This window comes from Pelobates fuscus, chromosome 2 (genome assembly GCF_036172605.1).
Source record: "Pelobates fuscus isolate aPelFus1 chromosome 2, aPelFus1.pri, whole genome shotgun sequence".
In the NCBI taxonomy this organism is placed as follows: domain Eukaryota; kingdom Metazoa; phylum Chordata; class Amphibia; order Anura; family Pelobatidae; genus Pelobates; species Pelobates fuscus.
Window position 1 is genome coordinate 426,269,269 of NC_086318.1, and position 20,729 is coordinate 426,289,997.

Consider the following 20,729-nt stretch of genomic DNA (forward strand, 5'->3'; position numbering starts at 1 on the left):
TTCAAATATATAAATGTGTTATCACATAGTAAACAGTAAAACACACCAGCACAAACTTACAATCACAGTGCTACAAATATATAAATGTGTTATCACATAGTAAACAGTAAAACACACCAGCACAAACTTACAATCACAGTGCTACAAATATATAAATGTGTTATCACATATGTGACGAACCCTACTGCATAGACCTGTATTGCGGGTTCATCTGTTTCCATGAGATTCGTGGATTTCCTGTCCGTACGCTATTGGTTTTTCGTTTCCTAAAGTACCGAATAAAACTACCGAACATCGGCCACCCAGGAGAGGAGTGTGCGGCTCATTAACACCTTGACCACAAATTAGAACGCTGTGGTTAACCGCAAACACCTCTCCATTCCATTTCATACGGGTGGTCGTCGTTCGTATGCCGACCACGAGGCGGCGGCCATTTTGGACACGAGGCGAATCAGCGGTGTTCGGTGCAAAACCCATGGATCTAAAAACGGACTCTTTATCTACCGAACACCGCTGGAGACGGCCGTCCCTCCTTCTATTCCCTTGGAGGCATACGAACCCTGTTCCGTTCGGGGGTTTTCTTCATCCGTATGGACTTACCCAGATAGCCGGCCCATGGAGTCATTCGTACACCGAAAGACTTATGAGAGACTTTGACTCCATGGCGATTGGACTGTGTACTTCGGATCTGAGCGCTATTCGGCAGGAATATGCCTTCAGATTCAGGCTATCTGGGGATACGTTGGACGAACACTATATCTTCGGTATTTCGGATTTTATGTATTTTATTGCATTTTGTATGTTTGTGTTTAAAATGGCGATGGTTCCTATCCTCGGAGTTAATTAGATTTCTCCCTAATTATCTCCGGGATAGGAAGAAATGTCTTATGGGTAAAATGGGGAGGGCTTGTGTTATGGCCACTGCGATTGGCTACTGTTAAATATATTTTACAGTCTTCCACCAGGTCCCCTAGGGGAGTGTCTACCTGGTGGAGACCTGCATAAATACTGGGCAGGTAGCCCCCATTAAACACATTCTGCTTGACCTTCAAAACGGAGCTTTGTCTCGTTTGTGGAGGGATTGACTATTGGGACAGCGTTTTCGTTTATTTCTAGCTGTGGAAGGATTTCGGATGGACTGCTGATCGGGAGTTACCGCATTCGTATGCTCCGGTCGGGAGTCTTATGATCGGTAATGCTGGAACTGCATTTCTGGAGAAAGGGGATTATCGGCTAAACGGCGGCTTCACTCCCCAGGCGGCGAGTGTCGTAACAACTGGTGGCAAGCGACGGGATGAATCCCACCGCCCTGAAGGCCAGCTACACACCCCGGATTGGAAATGCAATATGAGGAGTTAAGGCGTGCTACCCTTAAAGACATTTTGGAGCGCAGAGGACGATCAGCGAGCAATCTCAAGAAAATAGAGATTATTGCTATATTGGTGGAGATGGATACAGCACAGGGAAGGGAGATAGCTAATGTGCCTGGCCTACTGGATCTAACACCCGAGGAAATAGCGTTTAACCGGGCAGTTCAGATCAGGCTGGCACACTTTGGCCCCAACCCTGCAGCGGATATTGTGGTTCAAGTACAAGCCGCAGTAACAGCACAACAGGCGCTCCAGAGAAGCGGAGCTGCAGCAGCAGAGGTACCCCATAATAACAATGGGAAGAAAAAGGTACCATTTGCTGCTTTTAAAAACTTTATTGAGACGGAAGGAGAGATAGACGGGTTCCTGGCGGACTTTGAATGACAGTGTGCTTTACACCAGGTACCCGCAGAAGAATGGGTTCCTATCCTCTCTGGGAAACTATCCGGCCGGGCTAGTGAAGCTTTTCGGGCCATCCCAGAGGAGGAACTCACTAGCTACCGGACAGTAAAAGATGCTCTTTTGACCCGGTACGCTGTTACCCCTGAGGCGTACCGGAGGCGATTCCGGGACAATAATAAACAGGCTGGTGATTCCTATGTGGAATGGGCATGCCGGGTACACCGCACGGCAGCCCACTGGATGACAGGATGTCGAGCGGTAACTGGGGAAGAGGTGCTGCAAGTGTTCCTGCTAGAACACTGCTTTGACAAATTACCTGCAGGAGTTCGAGAGTGGGTCAGGGACCGCAAACCCGCTACCTTCCACGAAGCTGCTCGTCTGGCTGACGAATACACTGATGCCCGTAAGCTCGATCAGACAGCAGCCAAGGTCCCTGCCCGAGTGGAATACAAACCAGCAGCACCTCCAACCACCAACCTATATCACCCCCCAGCACAACGTACCCCCGCTATACCGCCAGCAACCAACCATGGGCAGTCAGCCCGATTCAACAAACGGGGTTACTCCAACCAGATCCAGTGCTTTGGGTGCAAACAGATGGGACATAAAAAACAGGAATGCCCTTTAAACCACGCCAACCAAGCGCCATCCTGGAGAAACCCAGCCGGCGGAGCCCAGCAACCACCTCAGCCTTCTGCTCACTGCCTGGAGCAGGAGGAATTTTGGGGTTTCCTGCACGAAGCAGACCCAGTTCACGCAGCTCAGCAGGACAACCGCCAACACCACAGACAGACCGTTAAGTTGAACGGGAAAGAGGTCACTGGTCTAAGAGACACCGGGGCTACGATGACCTTGCTCCAAAAGAACCTGGTTTCGGAACACCAACACACCGGGAACACTGTGGCAGTAAGGGTGGCAGGAGGCGCCGTGTTCCGTCTGCCTGTTGCCCGAGTTCATTTGGACTGGGGAGCGGGAGCTGGACATGTGAATGTGGGGGTTATGAAGGACTTGCCTGCCGATGTTTTGCTGGGAAATGATTTGGCCCCTTTGATTTCCGCCTATGCTACTATGGGACCTGGCGAAGCCAACCCAGTGACTACCCGTGCTCAGACCCGTGCTGCTGGAACCGGCCCACCTGCTGCTGAGACCCAGGTAAGGACCGATTCCCCGACTGACACCCCAGGGCCGACGTTAGCTAGTTGGGATTCCCCGGAGGAGTTCGGGAGGGAAACCCAGACAGACCCATCTCTCCAGAGGTATAGAGGCAGAGCGGACACTGGAGAGGAGGGAGCAGAGGGGGAGCGGTATGAGTGGGTAGGGGACAGGTTATATCGGATCCCTAAGCCATCCCAGAAAAGTGTTGCCCCTCCGCCGAATCGACAGCTGGTAGTACCCGCGAAGTACCGGCGAGAGATTCTGCGGATAGGGCATGATGTCCCGCTAGCCGGACATCTAGGGTCCCGCCGCACAGGCCATAGGATTATGCAGAATTTCTTTTGGCCAGGAATTAACCAGGCTGTGCGGATATATTGTAGCACGTGTGACACTTGTCAACGGGTAGGGAAGCGGGGGGACCACCCAAAAGGTAGGCTTATGTCGATGCCTATTATTGGGGAGCCCTTTGCCCGCATAGCCGTTGATATTGTGGGTCCACTGGCCAGGGCTAGTCCATCTGGTAAGAGATACATTCTCACCGTGGTGGACTACGCCACTCGCTATCCAGAGGCAGTGGCGCTGTCTAACATAGAGGCAGAGACAGTTGCTGATGCCCTGGTTAGGATTTTTACCAGGGTCGGGTTCCCTCAAGAGATTCTCTCTGACCAGGGAACCCAATTTACCGCTGTGCTCACCCAGCAGCTGTGGAGGGTATGCGGCATTAAACCGATACTTAGTTCCCCATACCATCCACAGACTAACGGTCTCTGCGAGCGATTTAATGGCACCCTCAAACAGATGCTGAGGACCTTTTCTGACACTTGCCGAGACTGGGAGCGATTCCTGCCTCATCTGTTGTTTGCCTACAGAGAGGTGCCCCAGGAATCTACTGGGTTCTCCCCCTTTGAGCTGCTTTATGGGAGAAGGGTCCGCGGACCTCTAGATCTCATTAGAGGCCACTGGGAGGGGGAGACAGAGCAGGAAGGTACCCCCATAGTACCGTATGTTCTGGAACTTCGGGACCGCATGGAGAAACTGTCTCTGATGGCAAGGGAGAATCTCCGGGTGGCCCAGGGGAGACAGAAGGAATGGTATGATCGGGGTGCCCGACAGCGAGTATTCCAGGTTGGGCAGAAGGTACTAGTGCTCAAACCTGTGAAGGCGAACAAGATGCAGGCATCTTGGCAGGGCCCGTATAAAGTATTAGCCCAGGTGTGCGATACTACGTACCTTATAGCCAGCTGTTCAGATGACAGGATCCAGCGATCCTTTCATGTGAACATGCTAAAGGAATATCAGGAACGACCGGAGGATATAGCCGCAGTGTGTGCCCCCGCTGCAGACGATACCGAAAGCTTACCCCTACCCGACCTATTAGCCAGAGGTGCCCAGACGGATCTGACTGAGCTCGTACAGCTAGGGGACAGGTTAAGCCCCACGGAGAAGGAACAGGCGAAACAGCTTCTGTGGGAGAAGCAGGCGACGTTCTCCCAAGAACCCGGCTACACTACCCTAGCTGTACATAAGGTAGAGACCCCTGGACAGAACCCCTTACGACAGCCCCCTTACCGTATCCCTGAAGCAGTCCGAGAAGGAATGCGGAAGGAGATAGAGGAGATGACCCAGCTTGGGGTCATCGAGCACTCCGATAGCCCTTGGGCCTCCCCTGTAGTCCTGGTGCCTAAGAAAGATGGGACCACCCGGTTCTGTGTGGACTACAGGAGGCTCAACGAGCGGACCACCACTGACGCCTACCCGATGCCACGGGTAGACGAGTTATTAGACCGCATTGCCAGGGGACGCTACCTGACCACCATAGACCTGTGTAAGGGCTACTGGCAGATTCCCCTGGCCAAGGACGCCATCCCCAAGTCGGCCTTCGTCACCCCCTTTGGCTTATACCAATTTAAGGTTATGCCATTTGGGATGAAGAACGCCCCGGCTACCTTCCAACGAATGGTGGATCGGCTCCTTGATGGCTTCCAGGACTTTGCTTGTGCATACCTGGATGATATTGCGATCTACAGTGAGTCCTGGGAGGAACACCTGGTACACATAGGGGTAGTACTGGATAAAATTCGGGCCGCTGGCCTGACGTTAAAGCCAGAGAAGTGTCATCTAGGTATGGCTGAGGTACAATACTTGGGTCACAGGGTAGGGTGTGGGAGCCAGAGACCAGAGCCGGCCAAGATAGAGGCAGTAGCGAACTGGCCCACACCTATAACCAAGACCCAAGTATTGGCCTTCCTAGGGACTGCAGGGTATTACAGACGCTTTGTCCCCGACTATAGCTCGATAGCTAAACCCCTGACAGACCTGACTAAGAAGAACCTCCCTAAGCAGGTCCTGTGGTCTCCAGCTTGTGAAGCTGCGTTTCAAGCACTTAAGCAGGCCCTCATGAATGCCCCTGTCCTGGCTGCCCCACTTCCTAACAAACGTTTTCTCGTCCATACAGATGCTTCCATGTATGGACTGGGGGCTGTGCTAAGCCAGGTCGGGGAAGATGGAGGAGAACACCCTGTCGCATACCTCAGTCGAAAGCTGTTACCCCGGGAAGTGAGTTATGCGGCAGTAGAGAAAGAGTGTTTGGCCCTGGTCTGGGCATTGAAGAAATTGAGCCCCTATTTGTATGGACAGGAATTTTCCCTTATCACGGACCACAATCCCCTTGTTTGGCTTAACCGGGTCTCGGGAGACAATGGTAGACTGCTGCGGTGGAGTTTAGCATTACAGCCATATAACTTCACCATCAGTTACCGACCCGGTAAGCAGAATGGGAATGCAGATGGGCTATCCCGGCAAACCGACGTCCTTACTACTTCCTAGTCCGGTCATCCCCACGTTGACCCGCTAAAGGGCCAAGCCGGGTCTGCCGGAGTGTTCCACAAGGGGGGAGCCGTGTGACGAACCCTACTGCATAGACCTGTATTGCGGGTTCATCTGTTTCCATGAGATTCGTGGATTTCCTGTCCGTACGCTATTGGTTTTTCGTTTCCTAAAGTACCGAATAAAACTACCGAACATCGGCCACCCAGGAGAGGAGTGTGCGGCTCATTAACACCTTGACCACAAATTAGAACGCTGTGGTTAACCGCAAACACCTCTCCATTCCATTTCATACGGGTGGTCGTCGTTCGTATGCCGACCACGAGGCGGCGGCCATTTTGGACACGAGGCGAATCAGCGGTGTTCGGTGCAAAACCCATGGATCTAAAAACGGACTCTTTATCTACCGAACACCGCTGGAGACGGCCGTCCCTCCTTCTATTCCCTTGGAGGCATACGAACCCTGTTCCGTTCGGGGGTTTTCTTCATCCGTATGGACTTACCCAGATAGCCGGCCCATGGAGTCATTCGTACACCGAAAGACTTATGAGAGACTTTGACTCCATGGCGATTGGACTGTGTACTTCGGATCTGAGCGCTATTCGGCAGGAATATGCCTTCAGATTCAGGCTATCTGGGGATACGTTGGACGAACACTATATCTTCGGTATTTCGGATTTTATGTATTTTATTGCATTTTGTATGTTTGTGTTTAAAATGGCGATGGTTCCTATCCTCGGAGTTAATTAGATTTCTCCCTAATTATCTCCGGGATAGGAAGAAATGTCTTATGGGTAAAATGGGGAGGGCTTGTGTTATGGCCACTGCGATTGGCTACTGTTAAATATATTTTACAGTCTTCCACCAGGTCCCCTAGGGGAGTGTCTACCTGGTGGAGACCTGCATAAATACTGGGCAGGTAGCCCCCATTAAACACATTCTGCTTGACCTTCAAAACGGAGCTTTGTCTCGTTTGTGGAGGGATTGACTATTGGGACAGCGTTTTCGTTTATTTCTAGCTGTGGAAGGATTTCGGATGGACTGCTGATCGGGAGTTACCGCATTCGTATGCTCCGGTCGGGAGTCTTATGATCGGTAATGCTGGAACTGCATTTCTGGAGAAAGGGGATTATCGGCTAAACGGCGGCTTCACTCCCCAGGCGGCGAGTGTCGTAACAACATAGTAAACAGTAAAACACACCAGCACAAACTTACAATCACAGTGCTACAAATATATAAACGTGTTATCACATAGCAAACAGTAAAACACACCAGCACAAACTTACAATCACAGTGCTTCAAATATATAAATGTGTTATCACATAGTAAACAGTAAAACACACCAGCACAAACTTACAATCACAGTGCTACAAATATATAAATGTGTTATCACATAGTAAACAGTAAAACACACCAGCACAAACTTACAATCACAGTGCTTCAAATATATAAATGTGTTATCACATAGTAAACAGTAAAACACACCAGCACAAACTTACAATCACAGTGCTACAAATATATAAATGTGTTATCACATAGTAAACAGTAAAACACACCAGCACAAACTTACAATCACAGTGCTACAAATATATAAATGTGTTATCACATAGCAAACAGTAAAACACACCAGCACAAACTTACAATCACAGTGCTTCAAATATATAAATGTGTTATCACATAGTAAACAGTAAAACACACCAGCACAAACTTACAATCACAGTGCTACAAATATATAAATGTGTTATCACATAGCAAACAGTAAAACACACCAGCACAAACTTACAATCACAGTGCTACAAATATATAAATGTGTTATCACATAGTAAACAGTAAAACACACCAGCACAAACTTACAATCACAGTGCTACAAATATATAAATGTGTTATCACATAGTAAACAGTAAAACACACCAGCACAAACTTACAATCACAGTGCTACAAATATATAAATGTGTTATCACATAGTAAACAGTAAAACACACCAGCACAAACTTACAATCACAGTGCTACAAATATATAAATGTGTTATCACATAGCAAACAGTAAAACACACCAGCACAAACTTACAATCACAGTGCTACAAATATATAAATGTGTTATCACATAGCAAACAGTAAAACACACCAGCACAAACTTACAATCACAGTGCTACAAATATATAAACGTGTTATCACATAGTAAACAGGAAAACACACCAGCACAAACTTACAATCACAGTGCTACAAATATATAAACGTGTTATCACATAGTAAACAGTAAAACACACCAGCACAAACTTACAATCACAGTGCTACAAATATATAAATGTGTTATCACATAGCAAACAGTAAAACACACCAGCACAAACTTACAATCACAGTGCTACAAATATATAAACGTGTTATCACATAGCAAACAGTAAAACACACCAGCACAAACTTACAATCACAGTGCTTCAAATATATAAACGTGTTATCACATAGCAAACAGTAAAACACACCAGCACAAACTTACAATCACAGTGCTACAAATATATAAACGTGTTATCACATAGCAAACAGTAAAACACACCAGCACAAACTTACAATCACAGTGCTACAAATATATAAATGTGTTATCACATAGTAAACAGTAAAACACACCAGCACAAACTTACAATCACAGTGCTACAAATATATAAATGTGTTATCACATAGTAAACAGTAAAACACACCAGCACAAACTTACAATCACAGTGCTACAAATATATAAATGTGTTATCACATAGTAAACAGTAAAACACACCAGCACAAACTTACAATCACAGTGCTACAAATATATAAATGTGTTATCACATAGCAAACAGTAAAACACACCAGCACAAACTTACAATCACAGTGCTTCAAATATATAAATGTGTTATCACATAGTAAACAGTAAAACACACCAGCACAAACTTACAATCACAGTGCTACAAATATATAAACGTGTTATCACATAGTAAACAGTAAAACACACCAGCACAAACTTACAATCACAGTGCTACAAATATATAAATGTGTTATCACATAGTAAACAGTAAAACACACCAGCACAAACTTACAATCACAGTGCTTCAAATATATAAATGTGTTATCACATAGTAAACAGTAAAACACACCAGCACAAACTTACAATCACAGTGCTACAAATATATAAATGTGTTATCACATAGTAAACAGTAAAACACACCAGCACAAACTTACAATCACAGTGCTACAAATATATAAATGTGTTATCACATAGCAAACAGTAAAACACACCAGCACAAACTTACAATCACAGTGCTTCAAATATATAAATGTGTTATCACATAGTAAACAGTAAAACACACCAGCACAAACTTACAATCACAGTGCTACAAATATATAAACGTGTTATCACATAGTAAACAGGAAAACACACCAGCACAAACTTACAATCACAGTGCTACAAATATATAAATGTGTTATCACATAGCAAACAGTAAAACACACCAGCACAAACTTACAATCACAGTGCTACAAATATATAAACGTGTTATCACATAGTAAACAGTAAAACACACCAGCACAAACTTACAATCACAGTGCTTCAAATATATAAATGTGTTATCACATAGTAAACAGTAAAACACACCAGCACAAACTTACAATCACAGTGCTACAAATATATAAATGTGTTATCACATAGTAAACAGTAAAACACACCAGCACAAACTTACAATCACAGTGCTACAAATATATAAACGTGTTATCACATAGTAAACAGTAAAACACACCAGCACAAACTTACAATCACAGTGCTACAAATATATAAATGTGTTATCACATAGCAAACAGTAAAACACACCAGCACAAACTTACAATCACAGTGTTACAAATATATAAACGTGTTATCACATAGTAAACAGTAAAACACACCAGCACAAACTTACAATCACAGTGCTACAAATATATAAATGTGTTATCACATAGTAAACAGTAAAACACACCAGCACAAACTTACAATCACAGTGCTTCAAATATATAAACGTGTTATCACATAGTAAACAGTAAAACACACCAGCACAAACTTACAATCACAGTGCTACAAATATATAAATGTGTTATCACATAGCAAACAGTAAAACACACCAGCACAAACTTACAATCACAGTGCTACAAATATATAAATGTGTTATCACATAGCAAACAGGAAAACACACCAGCACAAACTTACAATCACAGTGCTTCAAATATATAAATGTGTTATCACATAGTAAACAGTAAAACACACCAGCACAAACTTACAATCACAGTGCTTCAAATATATAAATGTGTTATCACATAGTAAACAGTAAAACACAGCAGCACAAACTTACAATCACAGTGCTACAAATATATAAATGTGTTATCACATAGTAAACAGTAAAACACACCAGCACAAACTTACAATCACAGTGCTACAAATATATAAACGTGTTATCACATAGTAAACAGTAAAACACACCAGCACAAACTTACAATCACAGTGCTACAAATATATAAACGTGTTATCACATAGCAAACAGTAAAACACACCAGCACAAACTTACAATCACAGTGCTTCAAATATATAAATGTGTTATCACATAGTAAACAGTAAAACACACCAGCACAAACTTACAATCACAGTGCTTCAAATATATAAATGTGTTATCACATAGTAAACAGTAAAACACACCAGCACAAACTTACAATCACAGTGCTACAAATATATAAATGTGTTATCACATAGTAAACAGTAAAACACACCAGCACAAACTTACAATCACAGTGCTACAAATATATAAATGTGTTATCACATAGCAAACAGTAAAACACACCAGCACAAACTTACAATCACAGTGCTACAAATATATAAACGTGTTATCACATAGCAAACAGTAAAACACACCAGCACAAACTTACAATCACAGTGCTACAAATATATAAATGTGTTATCACATAGTAAACAGTAAAACACACCAGCACAAACTTACAATCACAGTGCTTCAAATATATAAATGTGTTATCACATAGTAAACAGTAAAACACACCAGCACAAACTTACAATCACAGTGCTTCAAATATATAAATGTGTTATCACATAGTAAACAGTAAAACACACCAGCACAAACTTACAATCACAGTGCTACAAATATATAAATGTGTTATCACATAGCAAACAGTAAAACACACCAGCACAAACTTACAATCACAGTGCTTCAAATATATAAATGTGTTATCACATAGTAAACAGTAAAACACACCAGCACAAACTTACAATCACAGTGCTACAAATATATAAACGTGTTATCACATAGTAAACAGGAAAACACACCAGCACAAACTTACAATCACAGTGCTACAAATATATAAATGTGTTATCACATAGCAAACAGTAAAACACACCAGCACAAACTTACAATCACAGTGCTACAAATATATAAACGTGTTATCACATAGTAAACAGTAAAACACACCAGCACAAACTTACAATCACAGTGCTTCAAATATATAAATGTGTTATCACATAGTAAACAGTAAAACACACCAGCACAAACTTACAATCACAGTGCTACAAATATATAAATGTGTTATCACATAGTAAACAGTAAAACACACCAGCACAAACTTACAATCACAGTGCTACAAATATATAAATGTGTTATCACATAGTAAACAGTAAAACACACCAGCACAAACTTACAATCACAGTGCTACAAATATATAAACGTGTTATCACATAGCAAACAGTAAAACACACCAGCACAAACTTACAATCACAGTGCTTCAAATATATAAATGTGTTATCACATAGTAAACAGTAAAACACACCAGCACAAACTTACAATCACAGTGCTACAAATATATAAATGTGTTATCACATAGTAAACAGTAAAACACACCAGCACAAACTTATAATCACAGTGCTTCAAATATATAAATGTGTTATCACATAGTAAACAGTAAAACACACCAGCACAAACTTACAATCACAGTGCTACAAATATATAAATGTGTTATCACATAGTAAACAGTAAAACACACCAGCACAAACTTACAATCACAGTGCTACAAATATATAAATGTGTTATCACATAGCAAACAGTAAAACACACCAGCACAAACTTACAATCACAGTGCTTCAAATATATAAATGTGTTATCACATAGTAAACAGTAAAACACACCAGCACAAACTTACAATCACAGTGCTACAAATATATAAATGTGTTATCACATAGCAAACAGTAAAACACACCAGCACAAACTTACAATCACAGTGCTACAAATATATAAATGTGTTATCACATAGTAAACAGTAAAACACACCAGCACAAACTTACAATCACAGTGCTACAAATATATAAATGTGTTATCACATAGTAAACAGTAAAACACACCAGTACAAACTTACAATCACAGTGCTACAAATATATAAATGTGTTATCACATAGTAAACAGTAAAACACAGCAGCACAAACTTACAATCACAGTGCTACAAATATATAAATGTGTTATCACATAGCAAACAGTAAAACACACCAGCACAAACTTACAATCACAGTGCTACAAATATATAAACGTGTTATCACATAGTAAACAGTAAAACAAACCAGCACAAACTTACAATCACAGTGCTACAAATATATAAACGTGTTATCACATAGTAAACAGTAAAACACACCAGCACAAACTTACAATCACAGTGCTACAAATATATAAATGTGTTATCACATAGTAAACAGTAAAACACACCAGCACAAACTTACAATCACAGTGCTACAAATATATAAATGTGTTATCACATAGTAAACAGTAAAACACACCAGCACAAACTTACAATCACAGTGCTACAAATATATAAATGTGTTATCACATAGCAAACAGTAAAACACACCAGCACAAACTTACAATCACAGTGCTACAAATATATAAATGTGTTATCACATAGCAAACAGTAAAACACACCAGCACAAACTTACAATCACAGTGCTACAAATATATAAATGTGTTATCACATAGTAAACAGTAAAACACACCAGCACAAACTTACAATCACAGTGCTACAAATATATAAATGTGTTATCACATAGCAAACAGTAAAACACACCAGCACAAACTTACAATCACAGTGCTACAAATATATAAATGTGTTATCACATAGTAAACAGTAAAACACACCAGCACAAACTTACAATCACAGTGCTACAAATATATAAATGTGTTATCACATAGTAAACAGTAAAACACACCAGCACAAACTTACAATCACAGTGCTACAAATATATAAATGTGTTATCACATAGTAAACAGTAAAACACACCAGCACAAACTTACAATCACAGTGCTACAAATATATAAACGTGTTATCACATAGCAAACAGTAAAACACACCAGCACAAACTTACAATCACAGTGCTTCAAATATATAAATGTGTTATCACATAGTAAACAGTAAAACACACCAGCACAAACTTACAATCACAGTGCTACAAATATATAAATGTGTTATCACATAGTAAACAGTAAAACACACCAGCACAAACTTACAATCACAGTGCTTCAAATATATAAATGTGTTATCACATAGTAAACAGTAAAACACACCAGCACAAACTTACAATCACAGTGCTACAAATATATAAATGTGTTATCACATAGTAAACAGTAAAACACACCAGCACAAACTTACAATCACAGTGCTACAAATATATAAATGTGTTATCACATAGCAAACAGTAAAACACACCAGCACAAACTTACAATCACAGTGCTTCAAATATATAAATGTGTTATCACATAGTAAACAGTAAAACACACCAGCACAAACTTACAATCACAGTGCTACAAATATATAAATGTGTTATCACATAGCAAACAGTAAAACACACCAGCACAAACTTACAATCACAGTGCTACAAATATATAAATGTGTTATCACATAGTAAACAGTAAAACACACCAGCACAAACTTACAATCACAGTGCTACAAATATATAAATGTGTTATCACATAGTAAACAGTAAAACACACCAGCACAAACTTACAATCACAGTGCTACAAATATATAAATGTGTTATCACATAGTAAACAGTAAAACACACCAGCACAAACTTACAATCACAGTGCTACAAATATATAAATGTGTTATCACATAGTAAACAGTAAAACACACCAGCACAAACTTACAATCACAGTGCTACAAATATATAAATGTGTTATCACATAGTAAACAGTAAAACACACCAGCACAAACTTACAATCACAGTGCTACAAATATATAAACGTGTTATCACATAGTAAACAGGAAAACACACCAGCACAAACTTACAATCACAGTGCTACAAATATATAAACGTGTTATCACATAGCAAACAGTAAAACACACCAGCACAAACTTACAATCACAGTGCTACAAATATATAAACGTGTTATCACATAGTAAACAGTAAAACACACCAGCACAAACTTACAATCACAGTGCTTCAAATATATAAATGTGTTATCACATAGTAAACAGTAAAACACACCAGCACAAACTTACAATCACAGTGCTACAAATATATAAATGTGTTATCACATAGTAAACAGTAAAACACACCAGCACAAACTTACAATCACAGTGCTACAAATATATAAATGTGTTATCACATAGTAAACAGTAAAACACACCAGCACAAACTTACAATCACAGTGCTACAAATATATAAACGTGTTATCACATAGCAAACAGTAAAACACACCAGCACAAACTTACAATCACAGTGCTACAAATATATAAACGTGTTATCACATAGCAAACAGTAAAACACACCAGCACAAACTTACAATCACAGTGCTTCAAATATATAAATGTGTTATCACATAGCAAACAGTAAAACACACCAGCACAAACTTACAATCACAGTGCTTCAAATATATAAATGTGTTATCACATAGTAAACAGTAAAACACACCAGCACAAACTTACAATCACAGTGCTACAAATATATAAATGTGTTATCACATAGTAAACAGTAAAACACACCAGCACAAACTTACAATCACAGTGCTTCAAATATATAAATGTGTTATCACATAGTAAACAGTAAAACACACCAGCACAAACTTACAATCACAGTGCTACAAATATATAAATGTGTTATCACATAGTAAACAGTAAAACACACCAGCACAAACTTACAATCACAGTGCTTCAAATATATAAATGTGTTATCACATAGTAAACAGTAAAACACACCAGCACAAACTTACAATCACAGTGCTACAAATATATAAACGTGTTATCACATAGTAAACAGGAAAACACACCAGCACAAACTTACAATCACAGTGCTACAAATATATAAATGTGTTATCACATAGCAAACAGTAAAACACACCAGCACAAACTTACAATCACAGTGCTACAAATATATAAACGTGTTATCACATAGTAAACAGTAAAACACACCAGCACAAACTTACAATCACAGTGCTTCAAATATATAAATGTGTTATCACATAGTAAACAGTAAAACACACCAGCACAAACTTACAATCACAGTGCTACAAATATATAAATGTGTTATCACATAGTAAACAGTAAAACACACCAGCACAAACTTACAATCACAGTGCTACAAATATATAAACGTGTTATCACATAGTAAACAGTAAAACACACCAGCACAAACTTACAATCACAGTGCTACAAATATATAAATGTGTTATCACATAGCAAACAGTAAAACACACCAGCACAAACTTACAATCACAGTGTTACAAATATATAAACGTGTTATCACATAGTAAACAGTAAAACACACCAGCACAAACTTACAATCACAGTGCTACACATATATAAATGTGTTATCACATAGTAAACAGTAAAACACACCAGCACAAACTTACAATCACAGTGCTACACATATATAAATGTGTTATCACATAGTAAACAGTAAAACACACCAGCACAAACTTACAATCACAGTGCTTCAAATATATAAATGTGTTATCACATAGTAAACAGTAAAACACACCAGCACAAACTTACAATCACAGTGCTACAAATATATAAATGTGTTATCACATAGTAAACAGTAAAACACACCAGCACAAACTTACAATCACAGTGCTACAAATATATAAACGTGTTATCACATAGTAAACAGTAAAACACACCAGCACAAACTTACAATCACAGTGCTACAAATATATAAATGTGTTATCACATAGTAAACAGTAAAACACACCAGCACAAACTTACAATCACAGTGCTACAAATATATAAATGTGTTATCACATAGTAAACAGTAAAACACACCAGCACAAACTTACAATCACAGTGCTACAAATATATAAATGTGTAATCACATAGTAAACAGTAAAACACACCAGCACAAACTTACAATCACAGTGCTACAAATATATAAATGTGTTATCACATAGTAAACAGTAAAACACACCAGCACAAACTTACAATCACAGTGCTACAAATATATAAACGTGTTATCACATAGCAAACAGTAAAACACACCAGCACAAACTTACAATCACAGTGCTACAAATATATAAACGTGTTATCACATAGTAAACAGTAAAACAAACCAGCACAAACTTACAATCACAGTGCTACAAATATATAAATGTGTTATCACCTAGTAAACAGTAAAACACACCAGCACAAACTTACAATCACAGTGCTACAAATATATAAATGTGTTATCACATAGTAAACAGTAAAACACACCAGCACAAACTTACAATCACAGTGCTACAAATATATAAATGTGTTATCACATAGCAAACAGTAAAACACACCAGCACAAACTTACAATCACAGTGCTTCAAATATATAAATGTGTTATCACATAGTAAACAGTAAAACACACCAGCACAAACTTACAATCACAGTGCTACAAATATATAAATGTGTTATCACATAGTAAACAGTAAAACACACCAGCACAAACTTACAATCACAGTGCTACAAATATATAAACGTGTTATCACATAGTAAACAGTAAAACACACCAGCACAAACTTACAATCACAGTGCTACAAATATATAAATGTGTTATCACATAGCAAACAGTAAAACACACCAGCACAAACTTACAATCACAGTGTTACAAATATATAAACGTGTTATCACATAGCAAACAGTAAAACACACCAGCACAAACTTACAATCACAGTGCTACACATATATAAATGTGTTATCACATAGTAAACAGTAAAACACACCAGCACAAACTTACAATCACAGTGCTACACATATATAAATGTGTTATCACATAGTAAACAGTAAAACACACCAGCACAAACTTACAATCACAGTGCTTCAAATATATAAATGTGTTATCACATAGTAAACAGTAAAACACACCAGCACAAACTTACAATCACAGTGCTACAAATATATAAATGTGTTATCACATAGTAAACAGTAAAACACACCAGCACAAACTTACAATCACAGTGCTACAAATATATAAACGTGTTATCACATAGTAAACAGTAAAACACACCAGCACAAACTTACAATCACAGTGCTACAAATATATAAATGTGTAATCACATAGTAAACAGTAAAACACACCAGCACAAACTTACAATCACAGTGCTACAAATATATAAACGTGTTATCACATAGTAAACAGTAAAACACACCAGCACAAACTTACAATCACAGTGCTACAAATATATAAACGTGTTATCACATAGCAAACAGTAAAACACACCAGCACAAACTTACAATCACAGTGCTACAAATATATAAACGTGTTATCACATAGTAAACAGTAAAACAAACCAGCACAAACTTACAATCACAGTGCTACAAATATATAAATGTGTTATCACATAGTAAACAGTAAAACACACCAGCACAAACTTACAATCACAGTGCTACAAATATATAAATGTGTTATCACCTAGTAAACAGTAAAACACACCAGCACAAACTTACAATCACAGTGCTACAAATATATAAATGTGTTATCACATAGTAAACAGTAAAACACACCAGCACAAACTTACAATCACAGTGCTACAAATATATAAATGTGTTATCACATAGCAAACAGTAAAACACACCAGCACAAACTTACAATCACAGTGTTACAAATATATAAATGTGTTATCACATAGTAAACAGTAAAACACACCAGCACAAACTTACAATCACAGTGCTACAAATATATAAACGTGTTATCACATAGTAAACAGTAAAACACACCAGCACAAACTTACAATCACAGTGCTACAAATATATAAATGTGTTGCCTGGGTAATCATGTGGGTCCTGGCATAAGTTGTAGCTCTATGGCCTCTTATTGTTTTTGTAGCTACATTTACACTTGTTGCCTAATACGATAATGATGGTTTTTCCAATGCTAGATAAATCACTAGGCTTCACTAGTATTTGCCTCTACCCCGGAGGTTATAAGTGTGCATGGTCTAATGTGAACGTCAATTTAACTCACACAATCTGGTATTCAAAAATGTGCATCAAGAATGTTTTTATTTTCTACAATAATCTAATTTTAAGTCTTACTTTGAACTAAAAGCTGCAATTAAAACAGATTATTAAAAGCAGCTTAGTGAATATGGTGAAGGTTGAATAGAACACAACGCAAGAAAACTTCCCTATGTTTGCTTTCAACAGAACGTCCAAGATGTCTCCTTAATCGCAGCTTGTGCTCCCCCTGGTGGTGGGAGAAATGAGATTAGCCCACGTCTTCTTCAACACTTCTGCATGATTGTCCTCCCTCACCCGTCTGTCCAGGCTCTCCAGCATATATTCCAGGTAATTAAATAAATGTACGGTTGTTGAGTTTTCCGTAGAGAAAAACAATAACATCGAGCGTCACATATACAAAGTGCCAAATTTGAGCAACTGAGACGAGCAACAAGGTTGACGGGAAAACGAATGAAATCGTAAGTAGAAATAACGCTATGTAACCTAGTCCCAATTAATGGGTTGATGGAAAACTAATGATCAAAAGAGAGTGAATGTGAATCGATGTATCAGAATCTCCACGGCAACGTAATGCCAGTAAGGGCGGTGATAAAGGTGGAGATGTCCTGCCATAACAAACCAATCGGGTAATAGCTTCACCGGATCCACCAAGACTATCTGAAGTTTCTGTTCTAGTCAGTAAGGTTCCTTTAATAAAAATAAAATGCATTTTTACGCTGTTTTTGAGCCAATTATGTACATGTAAAGTATTTTGCTGAAATGGCTCCTTAGGAGAGTACAAATTACTGTATAAAAAACATTATTTCAGGCTGCGTGTTCGATTTATGGATCACTTTTTTCCTTATGATGCATTGATGTGTGTGAAACCTGGAAATGTAGGTCATATTTGGGTTATAAAGGCTAAATTAAACAGCATTTACTCACACAGTATCCATTTACAACAAAATAATGCAAATAATCTGCTGTTTTCCTGAACAGGTGCAGCTGGGGACCTTTCTACAAAGCAATAATTTTTTAGCTGAAATTCAGAAGTGCCGGAATTTATTATCGTCTTGCTCCATCGCCATTTACTACAAGATGTGCCAGAGTTTATTACCAACGCCAGCAAAATGTCATTACACCTTTAATCTAAGAGATCTTTTTAAGGTAATATTTTCTATTTAACTCTTCACTCCCCACCTTAGTGACCGCTCTGATAACGTTACAATTATAATTGCAATTATTTATAAAGCGCCAACATCTTACTCACTGCTGTACAGTAGGTAAACAAGACAAACATTCAATTGTAACAAAACGTGTTTGACAGGAACAGTAGGTGAAGAAGGCCCTGCCCAAACAATCTGAATGATTGTAGATATACTGGCACATGTCTTCTCTAGGCATGTACGATTCGGATGAATTTCGGGCAATTCGGATACTTCCGAATGTCCGAATAGCCGAAGTGCCGAAATGCTGAGGTCCCGAATTTTTGAAGAGCCAAAGTTCCGAAGTTGCCGAAGTTCCGAAGCACAGTATTGCCTAAGTACTAATATACTTACCCAGTGGAAGAAGAAGAATGTGGAAGAAGAAGAATGTTACACTGTATACAATTTTAAATAAAAAGTATACAAACATAGCCAGGATTCAGCTGTAAGCATTTGCAACACTTACAACAATCAAGTAACATACATTCATATAAAATGTAAGTTACTTAGCCTGTCAATGTAATGACAGAAATGAACAAGTAGATAACTCCCTAATTCCCACGGTATTAGGGAGTTATCTACTAAAAGGCTGAAAGACCTAAATTGGTCTTTCAGCCAAATCTACTAATACTAAGTAAAAATTGCTTAGTATTAGTAAATTATGCCCCTACTCACTATACCGCGAGTAGGGGCATGTCTATTAAACAGTGAGCAGCCTGTCAATCCACCAATCAGAGAGTTAGAAGTCAAATTACACAGCGTGGGAAAATTCCAAAGAACTTTCCCACGCTGTGTAAAATGACACAGAGCACTCTGATTGGTGGATTTCAAGCCAACCAATCAGAGTGCTGTGACAGGTAAATGTAGAGACTTACCTGTCAGTCTCTTCATTTACCTGTCAGAGCACTCTGATTGTATAGCTTAATCCCACCAATCAAGCCTTCCCCCGCCCTGCAGAGCTCAGTCTGCGCAGAGCCCTCGCCGGGTGAAGATGGATTAGGTCCCCACCCTCTCATTCTAATTTAGGGCCCCCACCCACCGCTCAGGGGTGGGGGTCAGGGGGGAGGACATTAGGTCCTCCCCCCTTATTCTAATGTAAGGCCCCCACCCACCGCTCAGGGGTGGGGGCCAGGGGGAGGACAATAGGTCCCCCCCTATTATTTTACTTTAGGGCCCCCATCCGCCGCTCAGGGGTGGGGGCAGGGGGGGGCAATAGGTCCCCCCTTTAGTTTAAAATCCCCCACTCACGCAGCCACTTTCTGCTCACTGTTTACTAGAGATACTCACGGTATAGCGAGTAGGGGCATAATTTACTAATACTAAGTAATCTTTACTTAGTATTA

The 20,729-nt window shown here is 39.7% G+C and overlaps 1 protein-coding gene across 1 annotated transcript in view; it reads left to right on the plus strand.

Moving 5' to 3' along the window:
- The window catches only part of DNAH14 (dynein axonemal heavy chain 14), a 295,079-nt gene that overhangs the window by 161,088 nt on the left and 113,262 nt on the right, over window positions 1–20,729 (plus strand). The window contains exons 53-54 of the mRNA XM_063441946.1: window positions 18,389–18,529; window positions 19,181–19,348. Coding sequence (XP_063298016.1) covers window positions 18,389–18,529; window positions 19,181–19,348 — 309 coding nt within the window. The remainder of the gene's footprint in view (window positions 1–18,388; window positions 18,530–19,180; window positions 19,349–20,729) is intronic.